Source organism: Canis lupus, chromosome 35, assembly GCF_003254725.2.
Source record: "Canis lupus dingo isolate Sandy chromosome 35, ASM325472v2, whole genome shotgun sequence".
NCBI lineage: Eukaryota > Metazoa > Chordata > Mammalia > Carnivora > Canidae > Canis > Canis lupus.
This window is the reverse complement of record NC_064277.1, coordinates 4,402,428-4,425,365: the sequence shown is the minus strand read 5'-3', so window position 1 is coordinate 4,425,365 and position 22,938 is coordinate 4,402,428. Positions and strand designations below refer to the sequence as shown.

Below are 22,938 nucleotides of genomic sequence, written 5' to 3'. Positions count from 1 at the left end.
GGCCCAGCACCTCTGAGACAAAGGGACCTCAGTGATCTCGAGCAGCGCTTTTCCCTGGCAGGGACACCACCAGTGGCTGAAGGTGCATCGATACCTATTAGTGTCTACAATGGATGCTAAGGCAACAAGACTGAAATCAACATATCATCGGAATACCACCGGTTGATGGTAAATCAACCCGCTTCTCCAACCTCACATGAACACTGGATGCATTTTCAATGGTAAAACTGCGTTTTAATTACAAAGATACATGAGAAGATTTCCATTGGAATAAATAAAACCAGACAATGGAAAAGTAGTGCACACAGTCAAAGGGAAAGTCTTCATTCCTCTTTCTCCAGAGGTAGATGCCGGCCTGAATGCGATGTGTCTCCTTCCAGAACTCTTCCCTCTGCAGGTACATACATGTTTGTATGTACAGGTGTATAGGTTTGGGGGCTTTTGGGGTATAAATTGAATCACTGTTTCTTATTTTGTTTAGAATTTTGTTTCTTATTTTGCTTATTTATTAATATTCTAAAGTGCGTTTTGTAAATATTTGAACGTCACCTTCCTTTTTTATAGTATTTCGCAATATGGGTGTATCTGTTTATTTAGTCATTCTGCTGTTGAATGACAAGAGGCTCTTTACAGTTTGTCACGGTTATAAACAATGGTTCAGTGCACACACTCCTTTCTGCATCTGAGGCACAGGTGTGAGAATTTCTAGAGGACACTAACTAGAAGTGGAATTGCTAAGTTGAAAGTCATGCGTAGATAATGGGACGTCAAAATGTGAGCTATTCTGTTGTTTCAGTTTTGTCCTAAGGCCATACAGTCTGAGAAAAATCCAGTAGGTGGCAGTTACCCACCTACACGCAACATACCTATCTATTTAAGAAAAAGCTAAACATTCTTTAAGGCATGGTGAGATTTCTTTAGACTGAGTTGTAATGCTGTATAATGTAGAATCTCTCCTCCCGCTGGCGACTGAAGGTACTTTAATAGAACTACCCAGGACCCACGATTCTATGGTCAACTAACCTTCAACAAAGCAGGAAAGAATATCCAATAGAAAAAGTCTCTTCAACAAATGGTGTTGGGAAGCTGGACAGCAACATGCAAAAGAATGAACTGGACCACTTTCTTACACCAGACACAAAAATAAATTCAAAATGGATAAAAGACCAAACTGGACCACTTTCTTAAACCAGACACAAAAATAAATTCAAAATGGATAAAAGACCTAAATGTGAGATAGGAATCCAGCAAAATCCTAGAGGAGAACACAGGCAGTAACCTCTTTGACCTTGGCCACAGCAACTTCTTTAGACATGTCTCCAAAGGCAAGAAAAACAAAGGCAAAAATAAACTACTGGGACTTCATCAAGATGAAGAGCTTTTACACAGTGAAGGAAACAATCAATAAAACTAAAAGGCAGCTACAGAATGGGAGGAGATATTTGCAAATGACATAGCAGATCAAGGCTAGTAATCAGAATCTACAATGAATGTATCAAAACCAATACCCCCAAAAAAACCCAAAAAATCCAGCCGAGAAATGGGCAGAAGACACAAACAGATATTTCTCCAAAGAAGACCTACACATGGCCAACAGACACGGGAAAAATGCTCCACATCACTTGTCACCAGGGAAATACAAATCAAAACCACATTGAGATACCATCTCACACCAGTCAGAATGGCTTAAATTAACAACTCAGGAAACACCAGATATTGGTGGGGATGTTTGGAAAGGGGAACCCTCTTACACTGTTGATGGGGACGCAAACTGGTGCAGCCACTGTGGAAAACAGTACAACGGTTCCTCAAGAGGTTAAAAATAGAGCTACCCTAAGACCCAGCAATTGTAACTTGCCCAAAGGATACAAAAATGCTGATTTGAAGGAGCACATGCACCCTAATGTTTACAGCAGCACTATCAACACGGATAAAGAAGCTGTGGTATGTGTGTATATATATATGTATATATATGGAAAAAGAATGAAGTCTTGCCATTTGCAACAACGTGGATGGCTAGAGGGCATTATGCTAAGCAAAATAAGTCGGTCGGAGAAAGACAGACAGCACATGATTTCACTTATATGTGGAATTTAAGAAACAAAACAGACGAACACAGGGGAAGGGAAGGAAACATAAAATAAAAACAGAGTGGGAGGGGCGCCTGGGTGGCTCAGTCAGTTGAGTGCCCGACTTGATTTCAGCTCAGGTCATGATCTCAGGGTCCTGGAATCCAGCCTTGTGATGGGCTCCCCGCTCAGTGCAGAGTCTACTTGTCCTTGTCCCTCCCCTTCTACCCCCTGCTCACTTGTTCACTCTCAGTCTCTATAAAATAAATAAATAAAATCTTTAAAAAAAAAACAGGGAGGTAAAGCATAAGAGATTCTATACTTAAGAGAACAAACTGAGGGTTGTTGGATGGGAGGAGAGTGGGGGGGATGGGGTAACTGGGTGATGGGCATTAAGGAGGACACTTGTTGGGATGAGCACTGGGTGTTATATGTAAGTGACGAATCACTAAATTCTGCTCCTGAAACTCATACAACACTGTATGTCAACTAATTTGAATTTGCTATTTTTTTAAAGATTTTATTTATTCATCAGAGACACAGAGATTGAGAGAGAGAGAGAGAGAGAGAGAGAGAGAGAGAGAGGCAGAGACACAGGCAGAGGGAGAAGCAGGCTCCATGCAGGGAGCCTGATGTGGGACTCATCCAGGGTCTCCAGGATCACGCCGTGGGCCGAAGGCGGCGCTAAACCACTGAGCCACCCAGGCTGCCCCTAACTTGAATTTAAATTTTTAAAAAATGATAAACGAACAAACAAATAAATAAGAGAACTACCCGGGGGAGCTGGGCTGTGTTCCCTAACACCCGATGTATTCCTTTCCTAGGACTGCCATACCAGTGTCACAATCTGGGTGGCTTATAACAACAACAACAACAACAAATGTATTCTCTCCCAGTTCTAGAGGCTGGAACTCCAAAGCCAAGGTGTCATCAGGCCCATGTTCCCTTTGAAACCTCCAGGAGAGAATTCCTCATTGCCTCTTCCTAGGTTTTAGTACCTGCCGGCAATCCCTGGTGTTATCCTGACTTAGAGCCGCATCAGTGCAATCGTTCCCTCTGCTGGCATGTGGCCACCTTCCCCCTCTTACAAGGACCAGTCATGTCAGATTAGGAACGCACCGCGCTCCAGTCTGACCTTACCTTAATCACATCCGCATGTCTCTCAAGACCCTATTTCCAAAGAAATCCACATCCTGGGATACTGGGAGGTTAAGACTTCAACATATCATTTTTGGGGACACAGCTCAGGAAGCACAAGATAAGTGGCTAGGACCACAGCTGCCTGTGGCCACAGAGGCAAAGGTCAGTGCTGAGAGCCAGTTATGCTTTTGCCAAGTGGGTGAAGGTATGAAGGACAGGGGGCCAGGTTTTCTACAAGCTCTGTGCTGATCCCCTGGAAAGGGGTTAGCCTTGAGTCATCTTGAGTAGGATGTCAAGAGGGCTTCCGTCCACCGGTGAAGCAATCTTCACTGAAATACATCGGGGGCGCAGCCGACAGAAGCTGGGGCAGGGGTGGGGGTGGAGGAGGAGACATATCAGCAGGGGGTGAGTGACTGAGACACCTGCAGCAGGGGAACCCACCAATTCCCCAGGAAAGAAGAGGCCGGCTTTGGAAAGCTGCCACCCCTAGAGGCAGGCACGGATGACAGGTGACAACCTGATATTTCACTGTCAAGGAAATCGTTTCAGTTCTTCCTACCCTCACGCTTGTCAAGCCAACAGCAGCCCATGAGCGGGGATGGAGGGATCCTCCAAGGAAACCTCCCGCGCCACCAGGCATCCTCCCGGCCCGAGTCTCCGTCAGGCCGGAGCAGTGGGGAGCACAGAGGTTTTACTCTGGATAAGCGTTTGGGATTTGGACATTAGGGTGGGCTTTTTGTTATCTGAGTAAGACCAGGAGAGCTATGAGATCTGCTCATGATTTCACTCAAAGGTGATGAGCCAAGAACCACAGAATGGGCCAAAGGGGAATGCTGTGAGAAAAAAGAAAACTATTTTCTACTTCCTCTTTGCCAAGCTCACCTCATTTATTAAGCCAGTAACGTACATTTTAAATTTTTACAAAGACTTTCAAATCGTCTTCGAAAAAGCCTGCATCAATAGGCATGATCGCGAGGGCACTAATTTCCCCCGCGTGTCCATCATTATTGATCTTTCAAAATGTGACCAGTATGATGGCCTAAAAAATATCGCCTTGATTTACCTTTTACTTCCTTGATTACCAGAGTGTTTGAACATCTCTCCCGCCTATTGATAATTTGTATTTCATCCTGTGAATTGCCTGTCTACGACATTTATCTCTTCTAGTAGTTCGTTCCTTATGTTTTCCTTGATTATTTTTACATAACCGTTAGTATGACCTGGATGATGGGGTCAATTCATAACACTGTGCCTTCAGGCGCCAGGGACTACCCGCAATCCAAATGGACAAATCTGCCATCAAGCCTTCTTCCCCCGGACTTGTGTCTTAATCACTGTGGCAGCTGCTACTTTGCTTTTTTAAGTTCATGGGCACAATCGGTTACCAGCCACCTTTGTCCTTCACTGAAGCTCGAACACTTTAGGACGAGGCTCCTCCCAGTTCTGCGAATCAGTGCAGTTATCACCTGCCCTGAGGACTCTCCAAACCCCAGAAAAGGAAGGTCATTTATAATCTTCAGGGGATGTATCTGGCTTCTCTCCAGGGCGTTACAAACGGAGGCAGAAGCAGCAGGAAATAGAGCAAAGGAAGAAACTTCAGAGCCTGACCTTCCGCTTGGAAGTTCCCTCACTCGTGTCAAAATCAAATCTCCGCCTGTAAATCTAGTGGTCACATCGCACTTAGTCCACTTCCCATCCTTCCACAGGTGAGCTTTGCCAAAAGAAGAGTGACACATCTATGGGTTCATCAAAGACCAGTGAGAGAAAAGCAATGTGAAGGGGTGATGGTGGGGCGCAATCGGAGAGCCCGGGGCCCGTGTGGCATATTCTGCATGCAGGGGGGCCCTGGGTCTCAAGGATGGAGCACGCTTGCCGTGGAGAGAGTCAGTCTCGGGGCGCCTCGGTGGCTCGGTGGGTTGAGTGTCCCACCCTTGGTTTCAGCTCAGGTCATGATCTCAGGGTTGTGAGATCAAGGCTCTGCGCACAGCGGGGAGTCTGCTTGAGACTCTCTCCCTCTCCCCCTGCCCTTCCGCACCTGCTAGGGCATGCCCTCTCGCCCCCCTTCCCCTGTCTCTCAAAGAAAGGAGTGGGTTCCTACTGTTGGCTGAAACAAGAGGCAGCTTGCACCAACATCAAGTGCACCCTCACCAAGAAGCCTCCCCCGCCCCACCCAGCTGCACCCACGTACAGTCTTGCTTGTCCTCCGTCTTGTAGGAATGGAGGGTGTCCACGAGCCGACTGGGCAGCAGCCTGTGGAGGCTGGACAAGGTCTCAAAGGTGCGACGCAGAACCTCAGGCTGCGCGTAGCTCTTCGGGGTCCCGGGTTTGCCCAGGAGGGGAAGCTCCAGCGTGGAAGGGGGGCGGGCGGCTGGCCCCGCGGGGACCCGCCTTGGCAGCGGGGAGGGCGCACCGGGCATCGGAGGCGGAGCCGGCGCAGGGGCCCCGCGGACCGCGCGTGCAGGGGGGCCTGGAACGCGCCCCTGGCGAGGGTCACAATGGCCCGAGCTGGAACCCCGCGCTCGCCCGCTCTTCAGCCCAGGGGAAGCCAGCCCGTCGGAAATAGCCGGCCCAGCCTTCCGGGGACCGCGGGCAGAAACGGGGGGCCCTGCTCCCCTCGAGGGCAGCGGGAGCCCGGGGCGCTCCCAGCCGGGAGCAGGGCCGCGCAGGCCTGCGGCCCCGGGACCCCCGAGGTGGGCACAGCGCCCCGGCAACGCCGTCGGGGGCGCGGGACATGGCCCGGCTGACCCAGGTGAGGGGCGCACCTGCTGCTGGTCTTTCTCCATCTCACAAAGCGGGATTCCGCCCTACCCGCAGGAGCCCTTCTTGGCGGTGGACCTGGTGACATCACTGTAAGCCACCCCCGTGCTAAGGAGCATAGTCAATGGTATTACAATAGCATCATAGCCTGAGCTAGCGCAGGCCTGAGCAAGACAGAAGGTGCGAGAACAGCCCCCAGACTGGGGGCAAAAGCACAGATAATAAGAAGCCAAGCCCCCCTCCCGGCTCCACCCCCAGGACTGGTGCTCCTCGCTCTGCCAAGCGCTAGGAGGCAGGGGGAGCAGGGGGAGCAGGGGGAGCAGGGGGAGGGAGGTGTGGGGCCAGCTGTCTGCCAGCCTTAACACCCTGGGCCAAGGGGGTCCCCTGGGGGTGGGGTGGGGGGGTGGCTCAGTGGATTAAGGCTGGTCTTCGGCCCAGGGCATGACCCCGGAGTCCGGGGTGGGGGGGTGGCTCAGTGGATTAAGGCTGGTCTTCGGCCCAGGGCATGACCCCGGAGTCCCTGGATCGAGCCCCACATCCAGCTCCCTGCGTGGAGCCTGCTTCTCCCTCTGCCTGGGTCTCTGCCTCTCTCTGTGTGTCTCATGAATAAATAAATATTTAAAAAAAAAAAAAAAACCCTTGGCCAAGACTATATGCACATGGTGGTGACCTCATGGGACACGTCGGCATCCAGAGCAGAAGATGCAAACTTTTGCTTCTTAACTTGCAAACTAATTTTTCGGTGTGCACAGTTAAAAAGTGAGCCTTTTAAAAATAAACAAAAAAGGTATAGTGTAAATACAAATGTATGTAAAAAGATGTTCTAGAATCAGAGCCACTCAAGTATAATGGGATTCTTATCCTTTCATGGGTGTTTTTGGAAAGGGAAGGGAACTGGTGGAGTGAGGGGAGTAGAATAGGGAGTGAGGGGGAGACTTCTTTCTTCCAGGGGAACTTGAGTGTATTACTCTAAATATTTACACGATCAGAAAAGAACAAACCATGTTATAAGCCATTCCACAGGCCAAGGAAGCGATATATTAAAATGGATCCTTTTTTTTTTAAAGATTTTATGTATTTATTAATGAGAGACACAGAGAGAGAGGCAGAGACACAGGCAGAGGGAGAAGCAGGCTCCACACAGGGAGCCCGATGCGGGACTCGATCCCTAGACCCCGGGGTCACACCCTGAGCCAAAGGCAGACACTCAACCGCTGAGCCACCCGGTATCCCAAAACTGATCCTTTATACTGCATGTAAATGGATATATGTAATATTTATATATATCACATACACAATCAACTATATATATCAATATATATCAATTTACATCCAGTATAAAGGATCAATTATAACAGCATTATATATATATGACGCTATTGTAATACCATTGACTATGTTCCTTATACTGTACCCTTCATCCCTGCCATATGTGCATAATCATTGCTCTAAATAGCAACTGTTAGAATGTTTCTACTTATCTGGCTTATTGACCTTGGCTGAAATCAGAAGTAGGCCACATTATGATATTTTATTGTCAAATACACTGATGGATAAATGTCCTTTGCAATGGATAAGACTCCTTCGAGGAATCCATCTCCTACCTTTTCTCTAATTGTGCTGTAGTGGGAAGAACAGGGTTCAGGACCAGTTGGCAGTAGGCTGGCGACCCCCTGCTGCTAACTAGTCTTTAACTAGTCCTGTGATCTTGCTTTCAGGCCCCCAGGTCTCAGCCTACAAAACTAAGGTTCTCTGACAAAACGGATCCTTCTCTTGTGTATCTTGCTTGGAATTCAGCTTCTTCCAATTCTGTTCTCCCACAATCAATACATTTACGTTTCCACAACCACATTACTAATATATTATTATTTTTCAAAGAAAAGATGAGACAGTTCTCCTAAGCCAGAGGAGGCTCCCTTTCTTAGGGTGACAGTGAGTTGCTACGAAGAGCCAGGCGCGCCCCTTAGGTAGCAGCGCTGCGTTATTAGCTAAATTGATCCCACAGCACAGCACCTGCAGGACACCGGGTTGTTTTTCTAGCTCGGCTGATCTCTTATTCATGGCTTTTAGGTAAACGGCAATTCCTTTTTTTGTCCCAAAGAGGGCTGTTGTGTCTCCAGAACACCTTCCCCTTCCCCTCGGCCACGGTGGATGTGATAAGATCAGCTGGCTTCCAGAAGAGAAAGTATTCAGTAATGTTCAAAGGGAAAAGATCATCTCCAAGTTTCTTAAAGAAAGCGTTCTAAAGAGAGTGTTCCGATCAAAGCAGATGAGGTGGGACAGTTCCGACCGCCAGAAAGAAGGCCCAGGCTACAGCTTTCCTGGCACCAGAAAGTAAGTCCCGATCCTGAAACTTAAAAATCCCAAGTACACTGGTGATGTAAGGCTAAGAAAACAAAACTGCAGGGCATAGGCATCTAGGAGGAAGCCAGAGGGCTCTTCAAACTGCAGAAATCAAGTTCTACAGAAAAATCTAAATATAGGTAGATATTTACAGTTGAGAATTTATTTAAAAAATACTGGCACTTGATGGGATGAGCACTGGGTGTTATGCTATATGTTGGCAAATCGACCTTCAATACAAAAAATAAAACAAACAAACAAACAAAAGTACTGGCTGCAACTTACGCAGGTGTAGAGTTTCCCGATGTGTGTGTTTCTCTTCTGGAAATCTATTCCTATGCATCACCACCACATTCATTCTAGGAATAAATAGATTTTCAACAAGATTTGGTACATTGTTTTGCATCTAAATGGTGGTCTTGCAAATGAGGGAGCAAAGTGTTCAAGGTTAATTTTTAAAAGAGAAACACAATTTCTAACTTTAAAAAATATTTTTATATGTATTTCCTAAAAAAGAATTCTACAAACCCAAGAAAGTTGGGACATTTAAGGTAAATGCGTACAGAAATGGAGTCCTACGTCAGGGATAGATATAACTGGCCATTGAGAGCAAAGTAGAAGAAGTAGAAGCTGGAAAAAAGGGAAGCACAGGACTAGTTACCTCGCCCTACACGAAATACAAATCACCCATAATTGAACTGAAATGTTTCCCACTGAATAGACTCTTATTCACTTGAGAACAAAAAGGCATGCTATTAATTAGAAAATATGGCCCTGACTTTCTGAAAATATTTACATAATTACACCGAACAAGATTCCATCACAGTAGATAGCCAGCTGCGACGTTGACAGTACAGCAGGGACAAATAGAGGGAGGTGGAGGCAAATGCACGGGTAATATAAAAATATGAAAGGTTTTGAAAGAGGTGGAGCGGAATAGAAGGATTTCCCCGCAGAATAATTAGAAGCTAAGGAGTGTCGTCACTGACATTTCTTTGCATCACCCTGGACCACAAAAAGGAATGGGTAATCAAAGTGCTTTCCAAAAGAGTTTTCTGTTGGTCCAAATTGTCACCTCTCTCCGAGTGGGAGAAATGAGGTGAGCGGCAAGGCGCGCTTACCTGCCCAGTGATTGGCTCAAGGCTTTCCTTCTTTCCACCAATTCAGACCACCTCCCTCGTAATGAATGTAAGAGCTTGTTAAATGCCACGAGACAGAGGACTCGAGCTCTCCTTCCTTCACTGGGTTAGCTAATGAGGCAGAGGTTTAAAATATGGCAAGCCTGATGCTACCATTAAAAGCTGAATTCCAAAAATAAATAAATAAATAAAAAATAAAAGCTGAATTCCCGGAGTGGCCCTGGGATGGCCTGTATGGGATGTGCATTCTGTTGGGCCAAGGGCTGACGGTAGAGCTGCACCGAGCCACTGTGGGAAACAGGCCTCTATCCAAGGACCACCCCCTCATGGCTGCATGAGAGCCAGCTCAGACTCAAGGGTTTGGAGCGAGTAGGATTCTCTTAGTTGCTCACCTTATATTTCCCACGACCACCACATCTCACGCTTGCTTTCCTCTCTCTCAGCCTTGTCTCCTCACCGCCCGGGCTGGGTGCTCTCCCGTAGAGAGTGTAAGGGGCCAATGCTGTCACCAGAGCTCTCACCTGCAATACTAACAACTTTATCAATTCAACAAGTGATGCGGGGGGGGGGGGGGGGGGGCATGATTTTTATGCTGACATCAAAGCATTCCAAAAGTCTCCAGAAAAAGGAAGATGAGCCAAATTGATAAAGTTTTTAGGAATATGTCCTGTCAAGAAAAAAAAGAGAGAGAGAGAAAGAGAGAGAGAGAGATTCTTAGAGGATGTATTTATGGATGACAAATCTCAGAGGGACTTTAAGAGATGAAGGATCAGCTCATGTTCTGAAACAAAAGGAAAACATGGAAACCAACATAAAGCAAGGAAGACGGGAGGTACGGAAGCTAAATAAATGGCATGCATGCATGCGTACACATATGCACACCTCTTTTTTTGTCTCCTGTCTAGAGAACATAAAAGGACAAAATATTTCCCAGCTAGATATACTTGTAGAAAGTGTTAGCTGGAAGTACACGGACCCCAATACTTACCCAATTCACTGCTTTTCAAGTAACTGTAAGCTGGGAAAACAATATATTGAAGGCTCAGGTTGCTCATTCATGAAACAGGAATAGCTAGTAGGACCACCTTCATTGGGTTAAAAATATACTATTGGTTGATCCAAATAAAATGTTCAGCATTATGCCTGCCACATGGTAATCGTATCATAGCTAATGTTATTTTTTTTAGAATAATTAAATGAATTCAAATACATCTTGAGTGCCTACTATATGCCAGGTAGCAGGCTAGATAAAATAAGGCCAGGTCTTGCCTTTAAGATACTGGAAAAGATAGAGAGTGAGATACGGTAAGTGAATAATCATAATGTAACAGTGAGAAGGGAATCATAAACAAATGACTCATAATAACCTGATTGGGGAATCTTGGAAGAGGTTGTGATCTATTCTTCCCTGACCCATTTGTGAGGTAGATTTATAAGGATAGGACTTAGCTTAGGAGGGAGGAGGGAAAATAAAAAAGGGGAGCTATTATAGAAAAAGAAAAATGATGTATATACTGGAGGAGAGAGAGTGTTTAGAAACGTTGCAAAATGTCTGAGGTCTTGGATGGGAAAGCACTGGAACTGATAAGCGGACCCTTAAAGCCTGGCTACAGAATTCGGGCCTCATTCTTTGGCATTGGGAGGGCGTTAGAGCAGGTCTGTGTGTTTTATCAGCAGAAGGGAAAACAGTCTGAAGGAGGAGAGGGCCTAGGAGGCCTCCCGGGAGGCCGATGCTAATCTTATATTCATTCTCCTATATTTACTGTGCACCTACATGTGCCTAGAACAGCTTGCAGGGGGCAGCGTGTACCAGTGAACGAGACCACCAAGGCCACTGCCCTCACAGTTTTATACGCTACTGGGAAGAAACGGGCCATAGAAAAGCACACACGGTTACCAAGACTGTGAGGAGGCCGGAGAACACGTTGAAGCAGGGTGTTATGAAATGGAGTCAAGTAGGCGGGAAGGCTGCTTGGAAGTTGAGTCAGAGAAGGCCTCGCTGGGAGGCAAACAGAAATGCAGAGGAAGGAGACAGATACCTCTGGGCAGGGGATGGGGGTGGGAGACCCGAGCGCTGACCAACCCTTTAAATTGTATGGGACCTATGGGACCTATGGTTTACGTGTGCATTTTTCTGGGAAGACTCTCAGAGGAGTGTTGCATCTCTTCCCCCCATTTGTTAAGAACCAGCACGTTGAGATGCTTAATGAAACATTTTGGGGCTCAAATCTACAGTTGGGTGTTCAACCCAACAGAACGCAATAGCGTCATCAGCAAAGGGCTGCAGCCGTGTCTTCCTCAGATGTCTGTGCTTTATTATAAAGGGCATCTCTGACACTTTTAGTATTTGTTTACTTACTTACACACATGTACCAGACATGTTCACTTACATATTTATGTGTTATATATGTATGTACGTAATAATGCCTATGTAATAGGATATCCATGCAGATGTGTGGCTATATATGTGTGGATATATATGGATATATGCCAACACACACATATTTCGGGGAACTGAACTAAGACATAGGCATTTGGGGGACAAAACTGGCCTCCTCTGTCAGCTAAGTATATCCCAGATAGAAAAAAGTAATAATACTCAGCTTTTGTTTTCCCACTGTAAGACCCATAACTGATGTGGCCCAACCAGGGGTGGGCTTGCCCTCTGCTGGGGAGCCTTCCATCTTCTATTCTGGCTGTTTCACTATTCTGTACCCCAAGCGCAGCCAACTGTCTGCGGCTCTGCAGGTGATAGCCCGGCTGGTTAGGTCCCCTGTGCACTGGGCCCCTGCCTCGCTGCCACAGGTGCTTGCAGGGCTCTCATCCCGGGGTCAGGGTCAGGGACAGGGTTAGGCCGCGGTCAAGGGAAGGCCGTGGATGGAAGGCCGCGGAAGCAGGATCCCAGCCCTGACCCCAGCCCCTGCCTCACTGCTGCAGGTGCTCGCAGGGCTCTCAGCCTGGGGTCAGGGTCAGGCTGTGGCCGGAGGGCAGGCCGCGGAGGGAAGGCTGCGGAAAGAGGACCGTGGCCCAGTCCCCGCCTCGCTGCTGCAGGTGCTCGAAGGGCTCTCAGCCCGGGGTCAGGGTCAAGGTCAGGGTTAGGCCGTGGTCAAGGGAAGGCCCTGGAGGGAAGGCCGTGGATGGAAGGCCGCGGAAGCAGGACCCCAGCCCTGACCCCAGCCCCCGCTTCACTGCCGCAGGTGCTCGCAGGGCTCTCAGCCCGGGGTCAGGGTTGGGGGGTGCAGGGTTAGGCCGCGGCCCGAGGGAAGGCCGTGGAGGGAAGGCCACGGAGGGAGGACCCTGACCCCAGTCCTCGCCTCGCTGCCACAGGTGCTGGCAGCGCTCTGAGCCCGGGGTCGGGGTCAGGGTCGGGCGCAGGGTTAGGCCGCGGCCCGAGGGAAGGCCGTGGAGGGAAGGCCACGGAGGGAGGACCCTGACCCCAGTCCTCGCCTCGCTGCCACAGGTGCTCTCAGCGCTCTGAGCCCGGGGTCGGGGTCAGGGTCGGGCGCAGGGTTAGGCCGCGGCCCGAGGGAAGGCCGCGGAGGGAAGCGGCGGAAGGAGGGCCGCGGCCCTGACTCCCGGCCGCCGAGCCCCGGGCGCCCCCCGCCCCCCGCGATGGCCGAGCGCGCCGGGCCGCCCCCGAGGAGGCTCGGAGGGGGGGCGCGGGGGCTCCCGGCCGGGCTCCTTGCCCTGCCCCCGAGGCGCCGGCCGAGCCCCGAGGACCCGTGGCCGCGGTGGAAGGCGCCCGCGCTGGGCGGTAGCTGCGGGGCTGCCCGGCGGCGGGGGGCGTCCTCGGGGTCGCTGCCCCCGCCCCGGCCGGCCCCCGCGGTGCGCAGGCCTCCCGCCGCCCTGGGGCCCGTGCTCCCGGCCGCCCGCCGCCCGCTGCCCTCCCTGTCCTCCCGCCGCAGGAAGCCCGAGGCCGCGGGGGCGCCCGCCCAGCCGTTCGCGCCGCCCGCGGAGGGGCCCGGGGCTCGGGGCGGCGGCCGCGGAGACGACGGCGGGGACCACACGTGGGCCTGCGGCGCCCTGGGGTAAGAGGGGGCCCCTGCACCTGCGCTCCCCGGGCGGGGGGGGGGGCCGGGCTGCAGATTCCGGGGTCCCCCCGCCCCCCGCAGCGGGGCTCCCCTCCCGCCCCGGCCGCGGCCTCCCCGGGGCGCCCAGCCCTGCCCCGCGGCCCCGCCAGGGCCTGGCATCCACAGGTGACCAGTACCCCCCCCCGTTTTTATTGATATTCTATTTATCCGCGAGAGACACAGACACAGAGAGAGGCAGAGACACAGCGGAGGGAGAAGCAGGCCCCATGCAGGGACCCCGAGGCGGGACGCGATCCCGGGACCCCGGGGTCACGCCCCGGGCCCAAGGCAGCCGCTCCACCGCCGAGCCCCCAGGCCCCCCTGGATCTGGACCTCTTGATCCAAAACTTCCCTGAACCGTATTTTCTACGGATTTCTTGAGGGCACACCTCTCCCCGCAGGAGCCCATACACTGTAAAGGAGTCACGGATACTCTGGCTCTGCGGCTGTCCTGCGTGACTCTTTCCAGACGGTCCTGCCGTGACCCGCAGCCCGTCCTACCTGTTAGCCGGGGACTCCCTGCTGCTCCGGCCTCACACAGGTGCCCGGAGAGTTAGTGTTTGGGCCTGTGGGCCCTCGGTGTCCCCGCCCCGCGCCCCCAGGTCAGGCCCGTTTTCACACCCCGGCACCTGGTGTGAATGATGAAAAGCAGACATCCCGGGCCTGGTGTCTAAGTTCCAGAGAATTGGTCATGTTGGTTCTAATCTGCATCTCAGCTCTTTGATAGTGTCTCCATCCCCCGCCCCCCCCAAGACCTTAGTTTCCTAAGCTTCTGTGGGTCAGGCCCTCCAGTTTGCCTTTGTGGGAGCTTTGGGGCGCCTTGGGCCTTGCGGGGCCCATCTCCACCGCCCCGGCCGGGCCCTCGCAGCCCCCCGCCCCAAGCACCTTGGGACCTCTGGGTGCAGAGCCAGGCTCCCACTTTTCAGCGGCCCCTGAGGCACCTCACCCGCCCTGTGCCTGTCCCACCACCTGTGTAGGATTCTAAGGAAACAGAGGAGCAAAATGGGGAGAAGAAGCGGTGAGAGCGGCGGCAGCAGCCCTGGCGCCCCCGGCACCCCTCCCCAGGTAGGGCGGTGCTACCCTGGGCGGCTGGGCGCCCCCACCCCGGCCGAGCTCCCCCCACCCTGCCCCAATCCCTGCGCCCAGTGTCCTCGTGGCGCATTGGGAGGAGCCAGTGGGCCGTCTTTGTGCTTCTTTTAACAAAGGGAAAAGTCAGCCAGCAGCTCCCCAAAGCTCCAAAGCAGTTCTTGCAGCAGCTGGATTTGGGGAGAGGCCGCGCCTGGCTCCTCGGGCCGCGCCCACCTTTCCTCATTCCCTCACACGCACCCTGGGAAGACGGGGTCAGGGGGTGGGCTGTGGGCAGCAGCAGTTCCCAGGACCTCCGGGGGGGCGGCAGCACGCCTTCCCAGTTGACCCAGTTCTCGCTGTGTGACCTCAGCCGCTGGTTTCCCTTCACTGTGTCCCCCCAAGAGTCTTCCCACCACATGCTGTTTTGCCCGTTAGGGGACTAGGACCCCAGAGCTGAAAGAATCCTGATCCTCTGTCAGGGAGGTCTTTAAAAATCCAAATAACTGAGACTCACCTCCATCCCCACGGAGTCAGAACTTGTCATTCCTCCCCCCTCCCCCCCAAGGATCATTATTTTTAAAAGATGTATTTAATTTAGGGAGAGAGCTCATGCACCTGTGTGCAGGGGAGGGGCAGGGGGAGAGAGTCTCAAGCAGACTCCTCACCTGGGACTTGATCCCATGACCTTAAGATCATGACCTGAGCCAAAATCAAGAGTCAGATGCTTAACCGACTGGCCACCCAGGCGCCCCTCCAGTGTTTTATGTATGTATGTATGTATGTATGTATGGGGTTTTTAAAAAAAAGATTTTATTTATTCATTCATTCATGAGAGACACAGAGAGAAGCAGAGACACAGGCAGAGGGAGCAGCAGGCTCCTTGCAGGACTCGATCCCGGGACCCCAGGGTCACACCCTGAGCGGAAGGCAGATGCTCAACCCCTGAGCCACCCAAGGCGTCCCTCAAGTATTATTTTTAAAACACTCCCTAGAAGAGGCTCATGCAGAGACTGGCCGTAAGTCCGTGTTGTCTGGGGAAGCAGGGAATTCACCTCCAGAGAAAGATGACCTGCAGCCGACCTTCCGATGGTCAACTACCCTTCCCGCCAGGGGATAGTTTTCTCATGGGCCGGTTACGTCCTCATACTATCCTCAAGCTTAACCTGCTTAATCTCCCTGTTCCTCCTTTCGTTTGGGGTGATACCTAACATTTTAGTTGTGTATTGCTTAGAGTTTAATTTACAAAGGATTTTCTCTTTTGAGATAGAAAACAAACTGAGTTCACTCCTTAAAAATTACTTTAAAAAAAAAATGAACTCCTCACCTCTTCATGTTCCCTAGTACAGGGTAGATTGCTACAGTCCTCTCCTGTACACGCCCCACATTTCCCCCCACACAGCACCTGGCACGTGCCTGGAACATAAATAGTACATATTAGGGCCTTTCCCTATTCACTTTTTGGCTTGCTTTTGAACATTTCCCAAGTGGTTTTCAACATCCGGAGTCTAGAATGAGTAGCGGACTGGTCAGCGTTGAGTACAATGTGCAGATTAGAGAATTTTCGTTGGCGGATGGAAAGATTTCATAGGCTATCAGATGTGGTGCTCAGATACAGAAAACTTGGCAAATGTGCCATTGTACGCCAGGCACACACTGAACTGGATATTTTATTATAGCTTTATTTTTTTTTAAGATTTTTTTTTTAATTCATGAGAGACAGATAGAGAGAGAGAGAGAGGCAGAGACACAGGCAGAGGGAGAAGCAGGCTCCATGCAGGGAGCCTGACGTGGGACTCAATCCCAGGGTCTCCAGGATCCCACCCTGGGCTGAAGGCGGCACTAAACCACTGAGCCACCGGGCTGCCCTATTTTATTATAGTTTTAAAACCAATTTTGAAAACCTGTGTGTCTTTACTTTTAATAAAATAAGAACAAAACCATAAGTTAATGGAAAAGCCTTTCTATCTCCTACTAGGTGTTACCAAGCTGGTAATAGTTTGAAAAGAGAACAGTGCATGCTTCTCAAAAATGCTGTTAGTGTCCTTATAAGAGGGAGAATGGGTCATGAAACTTTATGCCTTTCTCACACTTTAGCCACAGACATGAAAAATTATGTACTTGAGCTTTTAAAGTGTTCTTAACGTTAAGTTTATCCTAAAACAAATATTGTTTTAGAACTTGTCTCACTGGAATTTGGATTCGGAAGTACCTGCTCCTGAAAATAAAAATCTCCCACCTGGAAAGGATAGTGCAGCAGGTGGTAAGAAATCCTAGACGTGTGTATTTATATTTATACATGTTGCAAATCTATATTCATATTTATGATATCAATGGCCACTCATATTAGAGGGGGTTTGTTTTTAATACAACCAGTTTTGTGTAACTATTAATTGTCATTTTTTCCATACATATTCTTTCAGGCAAAATTAACAAGGTAAGGATAAATGTTTGGTTTTAAATCGTTCACAAAACATTATTTTAAAACTATATGTTCATTAAAGAAAATTTTCTTTCTTTAAAAATTTCAATTTCATTTCTGTAGAGTTCTTCAAACAAGTCAAAGCTCTTTCTGTTCTGCAGGGCTGCAAACTGGTCATTAAGTTAATATATATTTTATCATATATTTTGTTCAGTGTGCCAATACCAGAAGTGGAAACTAATGTTGCGTGACTAGTGTTTTGTAGTCACTGCCAAAGGAGAAGTAGTCTCAGCTCTTAAGATATACTGAAGCCGTTAAGATGGTTACTATTTTGTTTTGAAGTAGTGAGGAATCTTTCATCTACTTTTTTTTGATCGAAATATAAAACACTTAACTGTTGGTAAAATAAAGTTAATCTTAATGATATTCGAAGCTCATTAGTTAACACTGCTGGTATTTGTAACAGATTATGCTAAATTGCTGCTGAAGTCAGTAAAAACAAATGATATCTGTATGTATAAAAGGGAGTATTTTATGACTTTATATTTCTTGGTTAGAACAAGAACTGTATATTCTTAGAACAATAACAGGAAATAGGGATGTATTGTGTTTAAAAGTCTTCTGCTGCTTTATAGAACCATTTGGAAATTCCAATAGATCAACTGATGCTAGAACTTAATTCGTCAGAGCATGCTCACAAAAGAACGCAGGTGAGATTTTATTCATCATACCCAAAGCATTTTTCTTGAAAATGCATGCAGTTACTAAGATGTTGTCCGTGGTTTTTCTGTTATCAGAATAGTAAACAAGGGATGTTTCAGTTATGGAGTTATCCTCTTAACGAAGGAAGTACCATGGAGAACAGGTGAGAGAATATTGATTTTCGTAAACCCCTAAATTAATGAAATACACTTAAATACACATGAGTTAAAAAAAATACTAAAAAAAGATACACGTGAGTTTACTCATCTGAAATACCAGGAGAAAAAAACAACCGGAAGAAAAAGTATTGTGTGCCACTTGTGGCAAATTATGGAAGCTCACCCTAAAACAGGAAGTGGCTGGCATACACTGAGGGCATCACTGGAATGTGAAGAATTCAGAGTTTTCTGTGCCCTTACAAGGAGAGTTTACGTGGGTAGAGTTGGAGCTTCTTGTTGAAGGGAAAAAGAAGTGTAACAGAAAAATCATAGTGCATCGGGTAGGAATGATTTCTGTCCCTTGCATATGTGAATCCATTTAACTGCCACAACGATCCTATAAGGCACTGTTGTCAGCATCCCTCTTTTACAGATGAGGACATGGAGTCAGGGTGACAAGGTATGTGACTTGCCCAAAGTCATGCAATGAGTGGATGAAAGAACCAGGCTCATGCAGTATATTGCTTCTCAGACCTTGTGTGGGTTTGATTTCTTAGTTTTTGGTTCTTAAACTTTGGTGCGTGTTGGGACCAGCTCGAACGCTTCTTACAAACAACCACAGGTTACTGCTACGTGGGGATGACATTTATTCAACACCGCGTCACTTTTACACACAGGATGTTGTTTGATGGAGCTCCTGAATCTGAACTAGAGAATTAGTTCCTCAGTTTCGTGCCCACTTTTGAGGGTAGGGTGGCTCACTGGATAGTAGCCGACTCCCCGGCTCCCCATCAGAGGGCCTTACGTCTGCTGAGGCTCCCAGTAAAACTCACCTGATGCTGAAGTTTGAGGCGTGAATCCAAGATGTGCTATGGGGACCATAAGGACTAGTGTCCTAAGGGAACGTCAGTGTGAGGGGCATAGGAAAGCCACCTTCACTAGAAAGATCTCCCCTGGGAACAAGGATTTCAAGGTAAGAGGTCAAATGAAATGAATGGAGTTTTATCACACTAACACGGAGCAAACATAAACTGAGTCAGGAGCGGGGCAGTGGCCAGGATTACGAACCAGGGTCCCACCACTCAGCTCCACCACTTAGTAGGTGTGTGACCTTAACCACTCTGTGCCTCAGTTTCCTTACTCATAAAAGGTAGAAAGTAAAAGTCCCTATTTTATGGGGTTGTTGTGAGGACTGAACAGTATGATGTGTTTGATAGGCATTCGTCACTACTACCGGGGAAGCCTACGTATGTTGCAGAGTTAGAAGTCAGTGTCAATGAAATATCCTAGGACTGAGATTTTTCTCCTCAGTAGCCATCAAGAAGCCCAGAGCATAAAATCAATATCTTTCATCTAATGTTTTACATTTTGCAAAGTACGCTCATGTAATTGTCCTGCTTCTCAGCCCACCCCAAGGTCGGTACGATCATTACCATTCTGCTCACTGGTGGCAAAGGGGTTCAAACCTAGGTCCTCACGCCCAGATTTCATGGTCTTTTCAATAAACAACATGGACTGTGTCTATTATCAATTGTAGGTTTAAAGTGACTTCCTTGTGGTTTTACAAAGTTTACAAGTTAAATATTTAGCTAAATCAATACATTTTTACTATTTTCTACAGAAATGAAAGTATTTTTCAATATCCTTTACTTTGATGTGTTTAAACTGGCATGAGGGGCAGGCCCGGTGGCGCAGCGGTTTAGCACCACCTTCAGCCCAGGGCCTGATCCTGGAGACCCGGGATCGAGTCCCACGTCGGGCTCCCTGCATGGAGCCTGCTTCTCCCTCTGCCTGTGTCTCAGCTTCTCTCCTTTTGTCTCTCTCTCATTAATTAAAAGCAAAACAAACAAAACAAAACAAAAAACCCAAAAAAACTGGAATGAAAGGAAGCAAGAAGATAATGAGACTGTATATGTCAATTAATGCTTCAACTCTTCCAATGTCAGTACTTCAATAAGCTTGAAAAAAAAATAAAGTAAAAACCAGACTATAAACTCAGTATTCTATGGCATGGCTCTTTTGCAGTTTTCATTCTAATACACTACCTAGAAGCATTACTCATAAAATAAAAGAACACTATCGGATGAAAATTACTATGGGATAATTTTTTTTAATTGTATAGTTTTTTGGTTTTTTACTATGAAATAATTTTTGGTAAACATTGTTTTTGCTTCTTTTTATGTTAGCATGACTTTTTAAAACCACAACAGCTAAAGTAGAAGGCCTTCTTGAGAAACCTAATTACATCCTTTGAGTTTCCTTTTATCTAATACTGGGTGCATAAACATTTCACTATAATTTCACTTTGAGTTGGAGAGCCCGCTTCTCAGATGTCATCACTGCACAGTACAATATTAATAACAGGCAAACATATAATTAGCCATCGTTAACCGGTGGCCACTCATACCATAGATGCAGCCAGCCATTTGTGGGTATGATGACCTGGTCACCTGGGCATGCACGAAGGGATGTCCAGATAATATCTAATCTATATTTTTTAAAAAATGTATATAGTTGTATATAATTGAGCATATTTAGAAATGAACATACATCTGTTACAGATACACAGAGGCCGTTGGAAACTAAATGTTAACCAGACTTTGATAATTTTGCTTATTGATTACCATTTTAACAGCATTTTAAGTCTAGTCCACAAACCATTCATTAATTAAATCCTTTTTTAAAGGGATTTCAAAAAGTCTGCAGTGGAAACTGGCTTTAATGTAACCAATAATCCCATGAGGCTCTTCACTCTGAACCACTCACTGACAAGTGCTTCATTCGATAAGCAAGTTGATCCTTACCCAGGACTACAGATGCCGTCAGGTCTCTGCTGGCCCTATGCCGATGGAGACTTCTTTAAGGACAGAAATGAGCCTTATATTAATTTATGTTCAACTGCAGAAAACAATAGTGGTGAATCTTTATGTGCCCCAAACTGGAACTTGAAATACGGAAACAGCAGTGTGGAAGAAAACTTAACAGACGAAAGTGATTTATCTGAAAATGAAAAAGCAAACGATAGTTTGCTCAGCTATTTTAAAAAGATGGACCTGAACTTAAAGCCAGAAACAATAGAAAATGTTGAGGAATCTTTCACAGAGGAACCAAGTGAAGTATTTCCATATCCCGATTTTCTCCCTTCTCCTTTCAATACCCTGGACTTGCACAAATTAGCCCTCTCAAAATCTGAAACTTGGAAAGCGACAGTGGAGCCTCCAGAAAGCTCTGTTGAACATTTGATCACTCGTTTACTGGAAATGGAAAGATTACAACATCTGACTATACAAAAAGAGAGGCCCAGACTACAAACTACCTTCTGTGCTCCTGCAGCTACTGAACGACCTTTCTCCTCCAAAGCTATCCCCAAAATGAGACAGCCCAAACTTTCGGACTCTCTGAGTCTTCAGACAACTTGTGTCAATAAAAGTCGTGAAAAAAGAAAAAGCACTTGTGGATCTTGCAAGCTTGAACAAAATGCTTCAAAATGGAATGGGAGCAATGCCGGCAAATGCAAATGGACTTCCAAACCACCATCTCTCAAAAGTTCATCCACCACCAAACAATTGGTTGCAACTTGTGATGACATTAGGAACCTCAAAAGCTCCATTTTAAATCCATGCCAAGAACTCTCAACCAAGGCCACTACTTCCCAGACAGCCCAATCATTGGTTAAAATGGTCTCAACCAGATGTCTGCCACCAAGGTCTCCGATCCCAGTTTCAGCTATACCTCTGTCTTTTCCCGAAAATCAGAGAGAAGAAATTAAGGCACCAAGGACCAAAAAGAAAACTTATCAAAAAAACATTGAATTAAACAAATCACTCTATATTCAGAAGTTAAACTGTTTATCACCTTCCTTTACAGCTAAGGATAAGTGTTCACCCATTGACCAAAAATAACTTTTCTCCTCCTCTTCTCAACGTGAGCAAGTCTTATTTCCAAGAAGCTTGGACTAAAACATGCCTCATCATTCCGAGATGCAGGTATTACACACATGAAGAACTTGATGTGACATGGAGTGGAACTCGTGAAAAGCACTGCTGAGATGTCTAATGTATAAATCCAAGGGCTTCCATACTGACGTACTTAGCAATCTTTTGCATGTTGTGTTTCAAAGGAATGTTTCACTTAGTAAATCAGTCAAAAGACTATTCTTTTGTTGTGATTGTTTCCCAGAATTCCATCATCAATAAATGCTGTAATCGACTTACTGCTGGTATATTTTTGTGTTCTGTGACAGTCTTAGGAGTGCAGTTACCTCTAGTAGGGACTTACTCTTTGGGTTTTCCTGTTCTGGTGGTATCTCTTTTTCTTTACTATTTCTAAAACCCCCTTAGTCTATCACTTTGACCTATTTAGTTGACCATTAACAGCTAAAATACTTGATTTTGTTGAATTAACATGCAAGATCCTCTAGATCCTCCCATGAATCTTTAAATTTTTTTCCTTTCCCAGGTCCTTTGTCACATACATGAAAGCGAGATCAGTTCTCCCGGGACCTAAAGAGAGCTGTAGGCATGAAACAACCCTCTTCCACTCAGACCTAACAGTTTTCAGAATGTCAAAGGAAAAATGAGAAAAGGTTGCTGTCCACATAGCAGCCAGAGTCTATTGTTAATGGCACTTTCCCCCTTAAGTTCTTTGTTGCTGGAAGTCTTAGCCCTGGTTAGTTCATATGCAAACAGCTAAGGCCTCTTTTTCTAACTTTCTTTTCTTTTTCTCTTTCTTTTTTGTATATATATATTTTTAATTGAAGTTCGATTTGCACCAAGGCTTCTTGACTCATTAAAAAGAACTGTGTGTGTGGAAGGGAGAGCGTGTGAAACAAGTGAAACAAACCAGTTGAGTCGGGGCTCTGGTGCAGGCCCGCGTGCACAGAATCTGAGAGTGGGGTTCAGGGACCCGCATGATAAACCTCCTGCGTGATTTTAATGCAGGGGGTTCTTGGATCACATTTTGAAAGATATTGTAAAGGGCAAACTTGATGTAAAATGCATAGCTCAGTTTGGATGTTTGGGGGCGAGGGGATAGTATGTTTTGGTTTTTAGTGGATGATTGGTGAATTCAATT

At 47.3% G+C, this 22,938-nt stretch overlaps 2 protein-coding genes across 16 annotated transcripts in view; one reads left to right on the top strand and one right to left on the bottom strand.

Moving 5' to 3' along the window:
- Positions 1-6,007, bottom strand: part of LOC112659204 (uncharacterized protein C6orf201 homolog) — a 31,356-nt gene extending 25,349 nt beyond the window's left edge. For all 7 annotated transcript variants that reach the window (XR_003136272.3, XR_003136274.3, XR_003136275.3 and 4 more), the window contains exon 1: positions 5,398-6,007. Coding sequence is in view for 1 of the 7 variants with exons in the window: in XM_025445726.3 (XP_025301511.3) it covers positions 5,398-5,992 (595 nt within the window). In the remaining 6 variants the exon portion in view is untranslated. The remainder of the gene's footprint in view (positions 1-5,397) is intronic.
- FAM217A (family with sequence similarity 217 member A) lies at positions 5,740-22,078 on the top strand. Of its 9 annotated transcripts, none has more exons than XM_025445545.3 (9): positions 5,740-5,958; positions 8,068-8,300; positions 13,354-13,476; positions 14,496-14,583; positions 16,762-16,846; positions 17,007-17,020; positions 17,641-17,715; positions 17,803-17,870; positions 20,552-22,078. In XM_025445545.3, exons 1-9 carry the CDS (start codon positions 5,941-5,943, stop codon positions 21,765-21,767), a joined length of 1,920 nt encoding a protein of 639 aa, XP_025301330.1. In that variant the 5' UTR covers positions 5,740-5,940; the 3' UTR covers positions 21,768-22,078. The 9 variants fall into 9 exon arrangements, with proteins under 9 accessions (XP_025301330.1, XP_025301342.1, XP_025301353.1 ...); XM_025445568.3 differs by having other exon boundaries at positions 5,741-5,958; positions 8,037-8,300; XM_025445585.3 differs by having other exon boundaries at positions 5,919-6,058.
- The last annotated feature ends 860 nt before the right edge of the window (positions 22,079-22,938 follow it).